Source organism: Panthera leo, chromosome E2 (genome assembly GCF_018350215.1).
Source record: "Panthera leo isolate Ple1 chromosome E2, P.leo_Ple1_pat1.1, whole genome shotgun sequence".
NCBI classification, from domain to species: Eukaryota; Metazoa; Chordata; class Mammalia; order Carnivora; family Felidae; genus Panthera; species Panthera leo.
In genome coordinates, this window is record NC_056693.1 from 6493030 (window position 1) to 6508042 (window position 15013).

A 15013-nucleotide genomic window follows, 5' to 3' on the forward strand; every position below is an offset into this window, starting at 1 on the left:
CAATCCCGCCCCCACCCCACGAGTGCCCGGCACAGGACAGATGCTCACAAAACAATGTGTTAAATCCCCAATGAGGCCTATCTAGCAGGAACCCCCCCTGGCAGCCCCCACTCCGCCTGGGCCCCGGGGCCCCACCTCCTTACCTGTCAGGAAGGGCAAAAGCTCACTGCGGGTCCTTTCCACCCCAAGGGCCAGGGCGATGGTGGACAGTTTCTTGATGCTGTTGAGGCGAAGCTAATGAGAGAAAAGAACAACAGGGTCAGAGAATCTTAGCAAGCCCCAACTTAGGGGTGTGGGGCAGCTCTGGATCCAGACAGCCTCTGGAAGCCTCACTAATGTGTGGAAGGAGGTGGAACGGGGACTTGGCACACACCGACCAGGTGCATGAGTCCGTAACTACAATGGTAGCCGCGGCCTCAGAAAAAGCATGTAATGAGTCTTACGGAGCCAACACTCATTCTGTGGTGCTTCCCACACTCTAAAACCACGCTTAGACCGCGCTCTAAAACCGTTCACTGCTTCCCCACACTCCCGATCCTCCTCCTCTGCTTTTGCCCCTCCTGCACTCAGCACCTGACAGGCTCCAAAAGGGGCGGCCACGTTCCAGCACGTTTACTCTGCGGTCCTAGGCCAGGCACTCACACGACAACCCTGAGGGCAGAGTTGTGGTAAGCCCCGTTCTATATAGGGGGAAACAGGCTCAGGGAGCAAAAGTCCCCCCTACAGGTCACACAGCTCACATGGCGTGGGGCAGGGACCGAAACCCAGGACCGCCAGCTAGCAGTGATGATGACAGGACAAACAATATTACAACAACACTGCTACATAAACAGTAAACTGTAGGGGCGCCTGGGTGGCGCAGTCGGTTAGGCGTCCGACTTCAGCCAGGTCACGATCTCGCGGTCCGTGAGTTCGAGCCCCGCGTCAGGCTCTGGGCCGATGGCTCGGAGCCTGTTTCCGATTCTGCGTCTCCCTCTCTCTCTGCCCCTCCCCCGTTCATGCTCTGTCTCTCTCTGTCCCAAAAATAAATAAAAAAAAAAAAAAAAACAAAAAAACAAAAAAACGTTGATAAACAGTAAACTGTAAACTACAGTAAACTGTAATAATACCACTAGTGTAACAGGTTGAATAGCGGCCCCCAAAAGCTATGCTCCCGTCCTAACCCCAGTAATCATGAACGTGAAAACAGGGACTCCGCAGATGTAATGAAGTCAGCATCTCAAGATAAGATCATCTAATTCAAGGGGGAGCCCTGTGAAACAGAAAATATGTTTACTGGTCCCTGCCCCTGGTTCCTGCACAGAGCTCCTAAAACCCTTGCAACTTCCTGAGTGGTAAAAGCACTAAGAGCATCTTCCATTCTAATATTTGGTTTATGACCCTGATTCCTGACACAGAGCCCCTAAATCCCTTGGAACTTCCTAAGTGACAGGAATGTCTTTTGTTCTAATGAAGCAAATCTGGGTGGGCTCCTGGATGTGTACTGGTCACCAGGAAGACCAAGCCACAGTCACAGCCGGGAACCCCCCATTACTGGGAAAGGGGCTGGAAATGGGAGTCGATGATCAATCATGCCTGCATGATGAAGCTTCCATAAAAACCCACAAAGTATAGGGTTTGGGGAGCTTCCAGGTTAGTGAACACATCCACGTACCAGGAGGGTGGTGCATCCCAAATGCAGGGGAACAGAAGCTCCTGTACTCAGGACCCTTCCAGACCTTACCCTGTAGGTAGCTCTTCATGTGGCTGTTCATCTCAATCCTTTAAATCTTTTATCAAATAAGCTGACAAATCTAAGTGTTTCCCTGAGTTCTGTGAGCTGTTCTGGCAAATAATCAAATGCAAGGACAGGGTCGTGGGAACTTCCAATTTGTAGCCAAGTCTGACAGAAGCTGTGGGTGACGTGGGGACCTATTACTCGCAACGGGCATCTGAGGTCCGGGGTCTCGGGGTACCGCGCCCTTAACCTGCGGGATCTGTGCTGACTCCAGTTAGTGTCAGAACTGAAATGCACTGTGGGACACCCAGCTGGTGTCACAGAGAACTGCCTGGCGTGAGGAAAACCTCACACGTGGTGTCAGAAGCGCTGAGTGTGGTAGTGCTTTGCTCTACACGGCCAATGACCGTGTCCCAGTGAGACAGAGAAGGAGACATGGAGACACCATGGGGGAAGATCACGTGAAGATGGAGGGTGAGACCGAGGCGATGGGTCCACAAGCTAAGGAGCGTCAAGAATTGCCAGCTGCTGCCCAAAGCCAGGAGGGAGGCATGAACTGAATCTTCAGAGCCTCCGGGAGGAGCCAACGCCGCTGAGGCCTTACTTCAACCTCTGGCCTCCAGAACGGTGAGAATCATTTCTGTTGCATTAAGCCACCAAGCGAGTGGTCACTTGTGGCACCCAGGACTCTAACGCATCTGGCTAACACAGGAGCTGTCTCACACGGAGCACCCCCCAGGGAGGTCAGCATCCGACACCCCCTTCCCTCCCGCGGAGACCGGCTCAGAGAGGCAGACACATGCAGACGCGAGCGTTGGGAGAGCAGGGACCTGGCACGCAGGCCCGGAACGGAAAGCCCTCTCGGTCCTCCAGTTCCACAGGGGCTGTGGCAGAATGAAGGGAGGTCACGCGCGTGGGAGTAGAAGGAAACACCCTTGTGAATGAGTAAGCCACTGCCGGGCACCCAGAGGGCATCCTCTTCCTGGAAGGAGAGGCCGAGCAAGAAGGCACGGGGCTCCCTGGGCGGGTTCTTTTCCCAAAGAGGTCTGCCTGCCAGTGACTGCGATCCTACATCGGTCCCCCGGTCCAGGGGTTCAAAAGTCTCTCTGAGATTACAGACACTGGTGGGACTCTGAGGAAATGCTACGGCAGCCTCAGCTCTCGGAAAAATGCACTCACAACTTCTCACACAATGTCACTGGGTTTTTGGGTTTAATCTGGTCCAAACGCTCACCTCTCTGGCAGCAATGAACCTCAAGATTAAGCATCATGAGGCCTCCGTGTTATTTTTAGCCAAAAATTAAAACACATATAGAGACAGGCCAATAAAAACATAAAAGCAAAATATGGTAAACACTAACAGTTAATGAATATGGGTGGTAAATATAAACCTCTTCTGTAAATTGCCAGCAAGTGAATATTTTGAGCATCTTGGGCCACACAGTGTCCGTCCCAACTACTCACCTGTGCACTGGCAGTCACGGAACCAGACGATATGCCAACAAATGGGCCAGGCTGTGTTCCCATAAAACTGCACTTGCAAAGCAGGCCATGGGCTTAATGTGGCCCATGAGTTGTAGTCTGCTGGCCCTGGTACTAGCCTTTAAATGTTCTGTATGTTTGAAGTCTTCCATAATAAAATTTCAGGGGGAGCACTGACTCGGTTGCCAGTTTCTTTCCACCTTGTTGCCTCCAAGTTGGATCTCTGGGTTTTTCTCTTGGCTGGGCTATGGGGAAATGTACAGGGGGGCCAGGGCCACACCACGTGAACGGCAGTCCTGGGCACAAGAAGATGGTAGCAAGGGATGATCATACGCATAATGCCAGCAACAACAGCTGCTAATGTTTACTGATCATTTACTATGCGCTTGGTAGCCTTCAAGTGCTTCATGTGGAGAATTACCATATTTGATCCCTAGAAATGGGTTCTGAGGCAGGTATTGTTATTGGAATCCTTTTAAGGGTAAGGATGCTGATGCACAGAGAAGCTGTCACTTGCCAGAAAGTAGCAGAGCCCAGGCTGGAAGCCAGAAACCCTGACTCTTAATCTCAACATCACTATAGTTAAGGAAAGACGCCTAAGGGGTGGACACATGAGAATCGGGGCATCTCTGCCATGGGAGAGAGCCCCCTTCCCTCCTGCTGTCCCTGGAGATTCTGGTTTTGGTGTCGTTGAGAACATCAGATTACTTTCTTCAGCATAGACAGCACCGTGAACACTCAAAAAAGGCAGCACGGGGTGGTGCTCTGGAGCCACACGGCCTGGGTTCAAGGCTAAGCAGCTTTGCGTTACTAGCTATGGGATCTTGAGCCACTCTGCACCTTTCTGAGCCTCAATTTCCTCACCTGTGAACTGGGGATTACAACATCACCTATCCTCAGGTTACCGTGAGTGCCGAGTGACATATCCTGGGAACACCCTAGGACCAGCTAAGACAATAATGGCAGCTGTGTCCACTTCACCTGCTGTAGCACCTGATTTTGTTCCGGTATCAAGAAGGGCTATGTGGCAGCTGGGTAGGTATCCACTGACGTCTCTCTTCCCTTCTCTTCGAGGGAGGTATTTCCGTGGTACATACTGTGTGCCAGGCACCGTTCTAGGCGCTTTCATGTCTTAACTCACTGGATCCTCACAACCACCCCAGGAGGTAAACACAGGATTAGCCACCACATGATAGAGAAAACAAAGGCACAGGGAGGTTCAGTAACCTCACGCAGCTCAAAGGTGGCAGAGCCAGGATGGGAACCCAGCCACCTGGCTCTTCACCAGAACCATCAATTTGTATTTGTGTTTTTCCTTTGGGGGTGGGGGTACCCTGAGCAGGTCTAATAACAACCACAATTCCAAAAGAGAGGAAAGCATAGACGACCCCAGAAATATCTGCAACAGCTGAAATGAGACACGAACAGTCAGGACTTCCACAGGCTTTGCCGACGCTATTTGCACTCTGCTATCATTAACACTACAGTTTGTAATAGAAGGCAAGGTAAACCGGAGTTCTAGGGTAGTGACAAAAAAGGCATTACTTTTCCCATCTGAATTCAGATGGGAATTCTCTGCTGGAATTCTAGACAGGCCCTGGGTTAAGAGCTCCTGCAATGGGCTACATTGCCTCTCGTAACCCCTGGGTTGCAGCTGTGCACACGATCCCCTCAAGACATTTCTGAACCTTGCCTGCATCCAACATGACTAGGAAATTAACCCCCAGCCAGTGAAATCCAAGCGGGAATGGTGTGTGCAACTTCTAGAAGTGTCCTTGAGAGGATCTGGGGTCACGCTCTTCTTCCGAACAATGTGTAAGAGCCTGAGACCCTGACACCACGGAGTGCCACACCAGCTTGAACTGCCATCAGACAGGAGTCAGAAATAAACTTCAAGCTCATTTAAACCTCCTTTTGAATTTTCCTATGATTTACAGCCAAACTGAATCCCAATGAACTCAGCACATGACCTAGTTCTGGACAAGGAGCAAGTTGGCCAAGGAGCTTCCAAAAAAGATTTTCTTCCTTGGGAAATAAGGGAGAAGGACAGAACAAAACAAAACAAAACAAAACAAAAACAAAAACAAACAACCCTCTCGGTCCTGGGTCGGCCCCTGCTTTCAGTGTGGTCCTGGGAGGACTTAATGATAGCAGACACTGCAGCAATCTTGTGACCACACTAGGCAGGTCAAAAAATCAGCATACTCTGACCCAATTCTGTGATATCCTTGAGCTGCTGAACTTGTATAGAAGGGGAAAATGAACCCTTACTTGTAGGGACAACTGTTGGGCTCTCTGTGACATTCCTGATGGAGTAGCTACCGACATCAATGAGAAATAAGAAAAGAAGAAGAAGAAGAAAAAAGAAATCCTTCCTGTTCCTTGATCATGTCACAGTGCTGGAAGAGTACCCTGTGCACTGTCCCCCAAACTGGTCCCCGGGCTGGGTCTGCCTGTATCCCCAGCAGCCTTCAGCGCACAGCCCAGTACCCAAAGACATGATGGATAAAATCTCCCGTCCTGCCACCGCATCCACCTATAAAAAGCACTACTTGGCTTTTTAAGGCCCATGTTCCCATTCGATCCACAAAGCCTCCCTGACGTGAACATGCACAGTGTGACCCCAGGGAGCTTTCCTGACCCAAAGCGTGTATGGGGTGAGCCACACGCAGTCCATCTTCCCTTCACGATCAAGAGGGAAACCCAAAGGCCTTACTGTGGCCTCCGAGGCCCAAACACAATCTCGCCCCCGTCTCCCCACCCACTCTCACCGCCCACCACCCCCTTGCCCCCAGAAATCCTGTCACAACGGTTCCCTTGACAATACCCAACAAACCAACGCCACCCCAACTCTCCCCCAGCTCTTTGCACTTGTTGATGTGCTGTTTCCTCAGCCAGAGACACCGTCCCTCCAGACACCCCCAGTATCTGCTGGATCCTCACACATGACCCGCCCAGGGAACAAAGCAGGCCATCGCTCTCCACACGCGTGAACTCTCATCGCTCTTGACACAGACTTCTCTGTTCAGTTTGTCCTTCTCCACCCTGTGCTCCAAGCACCTAGGACAACACTTGGCACGGAGTTAGAACAAGAAATATTTGCCAGATTAATGTTTTCTCTCTTTTTTTAATAAAGGAAACACAGATGTTAGTACAAGCAGCAATAACGAGTTTCTTAGAGGAATGCGCTCCAAACCGGAACTGTTTGCAGCAGCTGGTGGCCGGCAATGGGGCGGTGGGGTCTGTGACGTAATGTGTGTGCTTTACCAAGGAGCTGCGGCCTGGGGAAATGCCCAGTGAGTGGCAGAAGTCTCTCCACCTCCTCTAACGCCCTATATATCTTGCCTCCTTATTCCACAAAGGATCACGTTTCTAAATGAACACAATGTGTGTGGGTGTGAAAAACGAAGCATCCACCTGGCAATCGTTTAGCACTGCTGAAGAGTGGAAATGGCCATCACAACCTCTATTTCTAGATCACGTGAATTTTTTAGTAACAAAGGAGCGTGTACTCTGGCTTTCCCCATTAGCTAAGGGCTCCCAGGCCAGTCTGGGCACTCGGAGCTTTGGTTTCCTCACGAGAAGAGTGGGAATCACAACAGTGCCTATGGACTCACAGGATTGCTGGGGTGATCTAATGAGGGAAACCTAGAGACAAAGCCTGGCAGGTACCAAGCACGTAAGTATTACTGTTATTCTTACAATGTCTCTTGTGTATTTGGCTTTTCGTGGGGGAGGTGGGGGAGGAACAACAGTACTCTCGCCCCCCCTCAGAAACTGCAGCACTAGAGTGAGTACCTCCCACCGCAGCTGGCCTGGCATGATGATTATTTATGGACGCGCCTGTCTCCCTGGTTTGGAAAGTGACTGGTCTCTGGGACAAGGGTCAGGACTGTTACCAGTGGTGATTCCTGAACCTTTGACAGGGCTGAGCACACTAAAAGGCATAAATAGAAACGATTTAATTTACAGAGTACTTACTATATGCCAGGCACACAGCCAGGTACTCTACACATGTTCTCTCTTGCTATTCTGGTAACCCCACAAGAGGTAGACGCCAGCCCTGTGTTCATTCCACAGACGGGCAAGTGGGGTACAGAGAGGGGAACGCAGGCCGCCCCGCGAACCGTGGCAGAACCTGGAACTCGCACCCAGTTCCGCACTACCATCCTACACAACTTCTCTTTCTCTAGTTTAAACTCTCAGACAGCAACCTCATTTCTAAGTTCTGCTTCACCAATCCCCCACGCATTCCACAAAAAGAGGCCAAAGCTTGTAACGCCACGTTCCTAAGACATGGCCACGGGGCGTGCTGCTGCAAGGTCTCAGAGAGTGGCTAGTGACTGCCCTGTCTACACGGTACAGCTCGCTAACCCAGCCTGTTTGTCTTCCATCCTCTTTTCTTTTAAACAATCAAGGCCAGAAGCGCTGAGTAGTAACTCATAAATTTCGAATCCAGGATTTCGAATCCTGATCTGCTTCCACCCATGACATGGTCTCCCTGTGTCACTTCCAGGCATAGGCTTTGTGTCCACAGGGGGCTCAGCTGAGTGGTGAGGAGTGAGGCCCTGAAACCCAGTGTCCCTAGCTAACTGCTAGTGTCACTACTTACCAGGTTGCGGGACACCAACTGAGTATCCTTATTTATTAAATGTGAAGATTCACAGCCAAATTTGCAAGCTGATTTAAACAAGGCGATTGTAAAAGACACTTCTGAAGCAAGCGAGGAGATCTGATTATGAACTGAGGTTTAGGGGATACTGAACAATCACTGACGCAGATGATGGCACTGTGATTATTAAAATATCCGCTGTTTTAGAGGTGCTATGTGGGAGAAGGTATGTGGGAGAAAATGTCTGAAGCTTGGGACTGATCTTTAAAATACTTATAAACGGGGGTTCCTGGGTGGCTCAGTCAGTTAAGCGTCCGATTTTGGCTCAGGTCATGATCTCAAAGTTCGTGGGTCCAAGACCCGCATCGGGGTCTGTGCTGACAGCTCAGAGCCTGGAGCATCTTCGGATTCTGTGTCTCCCTCTCTCTCTGCCCCTCCCCCACTTGCACTCTGTCTCTCAAAAATAAACATTAATAAAAAATGTTTAAAATACTTAAACAAACGACCCCCCACCCCTGCCAAAACCTAAGGGAGGGAAAGGAACACAGGAAAAAAAGTTGATATTTGATATTTAACCATTGAAAAAACTTTTAATTTTTTTTAATGTTTATTTATTTTTGAGAGAAAGGGTAGACAGAGCGGGAGTGAGGGAAAGGCAGAGAGAGAGAGAGGGAAACACAGAAATCCAAGCAGGCTCCAGGCTCCGAGCCACCAGCACAGAGCCCGATGCAGGGCTCAAACCCACGAATTGGGAGATCATGACCTGAGCCGAAGTCGGACACTCAACCGACTGGGTCACCCGGGCACCCCTTCTGAAAAAAACTTTTAAAGGAAAGTAGATAAGATGTTTTTGTGAAGATTCAAGTAACACACACTGAGTACTCAGCAGCATGCCACCGGGCACATGGCAGGAGTTCTAGACCTCAGCACTACTGGACCGTCTCCGCGGTGGGGGTCGTCCTGTGCCGCATAGGACGCTGAGCAGCATCCCCACACCGGGTGCCAGACGCACTCTCCCGCCAGTCGCGACAGCCCAAAATATCTCCACATTTGTCTCCTGGGGAAACGAAGTCACCCCAAGTCAAGAACCACTGCTCTAGAGTGACCATGAATAGTTTTTAAAAATGCCCAAAGCACCTCACCTTGACAGACAAAGCCCCCATTATCTCAGCACCACTAAGACTACTACCGGCCAACACTTACCGAACACTTAGAATTCGTCAAGCACTGTTCTAAGCATTTTGCACATGCTATACCACTGAATCCTCACAACACCCTTATGAGCTCCCAAATGACAAAACCACTCCATTTGATAGATGAGAAGACTGAGAGAGAGAGCCTAACAGAGACCCACCCTCTCAGCCAGGGGACCATGCTGTCAGTATCACCGTGTCCCAAGCACCCGTGGATACTGCAACCCGGCCTCTGCCACTCACGGACTGGGCAGGCCTTACATAAGGGAAGCCATCTTTCTGCACATCACCTTCCCGAGTATACACAATGAGCTACCACGACCACTGACCGAGGTCGTCACTACCGCATGCCTACTGCTAAGCAGCCACTTAACGTGTCGGGTCTACCGCACCTTCACAACCTCCATGGCAGATGCTGCTTCCTCATCATTATCCCCACTCTCAGGACGAGGAATCCGGGCCCAGTGAGGACAAGGAATCGGTCCAAGGATACACAGGGAGCAAAGTGGCGGAGCTGGGATTCAAAGCTCAGTCATCCTTGACTCCCCCTTCACCACCCACCACATTATATCCTATCCACCGGCAAACCCCAACAGCCCTTCTCTCAACAGACCTGGAATCTAACCTCCTCTCCCTACATACGTGCCGACACCAGTCCTGGGTGCTCTGCGACGGCACCCCAGCAGGTCTATCTGCTCCTGCCCAGCCCCCACTAAACAGCCACAAGGATCCTTTAGAATTAAGTCTGACCATGTCATTCCTCCAGCCAAAGCCTTGCAGCATCACCAGAGCCTTTGCTCTGGTCCACAGGCCTTCACTCCATCTCGTTTCAGACTGGTCCTCACCTCTCACCACTTTGCCATTCATTCTGCTTTAGCCACGCCTCCGGCCAGGCCGTTCTCTAAACACAAGGAGCACGCTCCCCCCTCAGGGCCTTTGTACCAACGTACCGACAGCTGGGAGAGTCCTCCCTGCCCCCAATTCATTCAAGTCCTTACTCCTGATCCCTTCCTCAGAGAACCTTCCCTACACACCCTGTCTAAAAAGCAGCCCGGGGCTTGCTCTAGTCCCGGGTCCTGCCTTATTTTTCTAATAAACAATTACTGCCACTGACATCACATTCTTGATCCGTCTGCCTCCTCTACTAGAACGTAAGTCCCACAAAGGCAGCAGCTTTGCTCTTTTACTCCCCAGTGTATCCTACCCTTTAAAGTTTATTTATTTATTATTTATAGAGACAGGATGGGCATGCATGCACATGCGCACACAAGTGGGGGAGGGGCAGAGAGGAGAGAGAAAGAATCTCAAGCAGGCTCCACGCCGTCAGTGCAGAGCCAGATGTGGGACTCCAACTCACGAACTATGAGATCATGACCTGAGCCAAAACCAAGAGCCAGATGCTTAACTGAATGAACCACTCAGGCACCCCCCTCCTAGCATTTAAAACAGTTTGGTGCATAGGAGGTGCTGAACAAGTATCAGCTGAGAAATGAATCAAAACTAGAGGATTGCAAATCCCATGTTTTTTCTAATATCTTAGACTGTCTCATTAAAGGCCAGTTCAAGTATCTGGCATATGGAAATAGCAAGTTTCTGTCCCTCCCCAAATACTGTCCTCTCCTCAGGTCTTACCCTTCCTTTGGGAACCTTTCCTGGGTCCTCCACTTTTCAGCTGCATAAATCTGACCATGTTACTTACTGTGCTGTGCTTCAGTTTCCCCATCCGGAAAATATAGGTACACACAGGACCCACTTCAGAGAATGGCTATGAGAATTCAGTAAGCCCGCAAATGTACTGCCTTTTGTAGCCGTTAGCTTAGAGCGATCACCCAACAGACATCAGCTATCATTATTATTTATCCAACCCTTTGTGAGCTCCTGTATCACTGGATATCATAGGCACCGCCACAGGCCTTCCTGGTGATGACTGTGACTTTGGGTTCTGTTCTGAGGCCTGTACTGAGCCTCTGTATCCTGAGAGATGAATCAGAGCCAAGCCCTGTGCTCAGAAAGCCCATACACATGGACACAGATGCAATCTCTGAGATTCTGTCTCCGATTCTTAGGAAAATGTTCAAATTCCTTTCACACCCAGATCTGTATATATCTGTGTGAAAAGATTTGGAAAAAACACAAGCGAAAAGTGCAAGTTGCAGAAAAAAATATTTAACGTTTAAAAAAATAAAAAGCCACTTGCTTTCTTTTTCTATATTTGACTGGAGCACACTCAAATACAGTGCAGACTCCAAAAGAAACCTAATGCAGATAATAAATGCAAGCCATAAATCTAAGTTTATATCTTCTGGTAACATTAAAAAAATAAGAAGCATGCAAAATTAATCTTAACAGATTTTATTCAACCTGCTATAACAAAATTTTTATCATTTCAACAGGTAATCAAGATAAAAAGCTTCACTCCAGGGGCGCCTGGGTGGCTCAGTCAGTTAAGCAGCCGACTTCGGCTCAGGTCACGATCTCGCGGTCCGTGAGTTTGAGCCCCGCGTCGGGCTCTGGGCTGATGGCTCGGAGCCTGGACCCTGCTTCCGATTCTGTGTCTCCCTCTCTCTCTGCCCCTCCCCCGTTCATGTTCTGTCTCTCTCTGTCTCAAAAATGAATAAAACGTTTAAAAAAAAAAAAAAAAAAAAAAAAGCTTCACTCCATTCTCCATTGTGTGTCTTTGAAATCTGGTATGCATTTAACTTCCAAGTACATCTCAACTCAAACTAGCCATATTTCACGTGTTCAATAGCCATATATGGAGAGTGGCTACCACACTGAACTGCACACGCCTATGAAGATTTGTAAGGACCTGACAACATGGGTTACTCTGGGGGCGGGGAGGAGAGGATGGGATTTGATACAGAGATGGTTTAAGTCAAAGGTTGGCACTCTCTTTTCTGTAAAGAACTAGGCAGTACATACTTTAGGCGTAAAGGGGCCAGACTGTCTCTGTTCTCAATTCTACCCCACTGTTGTGTCACAAAAGCAGCCATGGACAGTATGTAAATGAATGGGTCTATGTTTTCAATAAAACTTTATTAAAAATAAATAGGCAAAGGGCCACCCGTGGCCATTTGCCAATCCCTGTGATGATGAAAGACAGAAGCAGAAAACGTCCACCTTTAGCCCAGAAGGCTGACCTATAGCTTGCCTACTTTCAATAAGGACCAAATATGTACTGGTTACTACATTCTTAAAGAGGCTCATGACTGCCTGTACATCTCACCCATAGTTAATATCAAGCTAAATGATAATCACTAGAAAAACCTTCTGAAAGTAGTTTTATGAGTAGAAATTCTAAGAAAACATTTATGATCTAATATTCCCTGCAAAATCCCTCACCCTTGAGCACTAAGCATATAATAACCACTGGCTACATACAGCCAAAGTGCAGCTCTTTGTGCCCACAGGTCCTGTCCCTGTGCTACTTAAATAAATTTACTAAGCTGCACCATAAAATATCTCAAGAATTCTTTTCTGACCGTCGATCCAGGAACACCTGGTTTAAGTGATTGCTCAGGACAGCCTTGTGAGTCATGACCCCTTTCACCTTCATCTCCCAACACCAACAGCTCATTCTCTTGGCTCCAGCTACACTGGCCTTCCTGCAGTTCCCAGAACACGTGCTGCACCATTCCTGCCTCAGGACCTTTGCACTTGCTTCTTTTAGCTGAATGCTATTCCCCAGACATCCACGGGGCCTGCTCCCCACTTCACATCTCTGTTCAAATGTCCCCTTCTCAATAAGGCCTTCCCTAGCCATTCTATCTGAACCTGTAACACTCTCCTGTCCTCCCCATCCCTGCTTCATTTTTGTTCAAAGCACTTTTACCATCCTGACAGCATACATTTTACTTAACTGTCTTATTATCTGCTTCCCCACATGGCAACATAAAGCTCCAGGAGGCGGGTAGTTTTTGTTCATCTTGTTCCCTGCTGTGTACCTGTGCCTAGAACAATGCCCTACCCAGAGGAGAGGCCCAATAAATACTAACCGATTCACTACCACAATACGCTGTTGTTTCCTCCCCACATGACACACGTGTTAATAATGTATTCAGCTGTTTCACATCTGCCTCTTGTATAACAAATGGTGTCACCATTATATCCTCAGCACCATAAGTGATACGTGGCAGGTGTTTACTGAACAAATGAATTTACACAACAGCCCCATGAACCAGATAATGACCTCCATTTGAGAGAAGAGGAAATCAAGGCTTAAGGAGATTAACCAACTTGCCCATGTCTATTAGCAAGAAGTGGAAGAGCCAGGAGTACAACAGCAACCGGTCTGACTCCTCGAGATCAGAGGCTGGGCCCAGCGCAATCCGCTCAATTTTATAAACAGACAAATTCTGGCCCCTATAAAGGGAGGACGGGACCTCTTCAATTACTTCTCACTCCAATAATTGTAGCCAACGTTTATTAGGCCCTCATAACAACTAAGCACCGTTCTATTTTACTTGCGGTATTAACTCCTTCAGTCCATCACAAGCACTCAGTGAGGCCTGAACTATCATTAGCCCACGTTTCGGGGAAAGCGGGCCCAGAGCCGTGAAGTAATGTGCACAAGGTCACACGACGGGTGGGAGGTGGAGCTGGGATGGGCAAACCGTGGAGTCCTTAGGCTTCTCAACCCTTGGCCAGCCCGGCTCAGCCGGGCTGCCATCCCACTCACCAGAAATGCGTTAGCCTGTTTAGTAAACTGCCCACCCGCAGTTCGGCAGGATCCCAAAAGCGGGGGGAAAGAATTTCTACCTCGAAATCCGCTCTTAAATTTAGCTAGTTGCCCCCTTGGGAGTGGGGATTTCGCCGCCCCTCCCCTCCGGGAATCTACACCAAAACTGAAGAGGGAGGGAGAGCAGGAACTGGAAAGACAGCCGTCATCTCTCAGTCCCCATTTAGAGAGTTAGCCGCCGGATCTCACAGGAAGGGGAAAACCTACCCGGGTCCCGACCCACCAGGCGCCCCTCCCCCACTCGGAGCAAGTCGCACACCCTCCCCATCCCAAAGGGCCACTCAGGGGCTGCGGCCAATCACCGAGGCTTTCCCTCCGCCCCACCCAGTGGCCCGACCCCCTCCCCGGTCAAGGCTTCCCAGGACCCCGGCAGCCGCATGCACCAGACAGGGCAGGCCTGGGACCCTCCAGGGTGGCCTGCCTCCCGCCCTCCGGTGGGCCGACACCCAATCCCCGGCGCCGTCTCATCCAGTCCTGGGACCCGAAGACGTGAGAGCTGGACGCTGATTGGCCGCGGCCCCCTTCCGCCGCTCCCGGCGAACACTGAGCTTTCTCCGCGAGGGCCGTCCGTGCCCCCATTACCCCTTCCCGGCTTCCCCAAGTTCCCCGTGGCCTCCGGACCTGAACATCCTCGTTGCGGAGCTCGTCTATCAGCACCGCGATGGGGTAAAGCGAGTCGTCGCCGTCCGCCGCCGCCATCTTGGCTCCGTCCCGTTCCTGTCAGACCGCGGCCAGCGCCGTGCTGAACCCGGTGCAGGGAGGGGCAGGGATGGAAAGAGGACGAAAGACGAGCGTGGGGGCGCCCGGGCCACTTTACAGGGGCTGCCCCACGGTCATTGGCCGCGCTACGCCTGGCCAAGTCTGCATTTCGTTGGTCCGGACAAGTGAAGCCCCGCCCACTGCCCATTTGCCATTGGTCGAGGGGACGAGCCGAGGCTGCCTAAGCATAGCTGAGAGAGAAGGAAACGGAAGTGCGTGGTATCTTAGCGACCAAGATTGTGCCCGCCTACGTTGCCGCTAACAACGGGCCAGACGAGCGGCTGTTTTAGCCAATGAAGGGCGGAATCGAAAGAGGCAAAACCTGCCTTCTGGCGAGCCTGCACAAAGCTTCTGCGCCGGCGTCGCTAGGATTGCATGACGTCATGTGGGGAGCGAGACAGTCCGGGTTTTGGCTTGTGAGCTGGTGGTTCTCGTGGCTGATGGATCTATCCCCAGCAACTTTGTGAAGGAGGAGTAGGGGTTGAGACTTTGGTTTTATGCTTTATTTTGCG

The 15013-nt window shown here is 50.3% G+C and overlaps 1 protein-coding gene across 1 annotated transcript in view; it reads right to left on the bottom strand.

Annotated features, from left to right (window-relative positions):
- The window catches only part of PPP2R1A (protein phosphatase 2 scaffold subunit Aalpha), a 37721-nt gene extending 23150 nt beyond the window's left edge, over positions 1 to 14571 (bottom strand). The window contains exons 1-2 of the mRNA XM_042920682.1: positions 14364 to 14571; positions 144 to 234 (exon numbers count right to left, since the gene is read on the bottom strand). Of these exons, the coding sequence (XP_042776616.1) occupies positions 144 to 234; positions 14364 to 14441 (169 nt within the window). The 5' untranslated portion in view covers positions 14442 to 14571. The remainder of the gene's footprint in view (positions 1 to 143; positions 235 to 14363) is intronic.
- Positions 14572 to 15013: the final 442 nt, after the last annotated feature.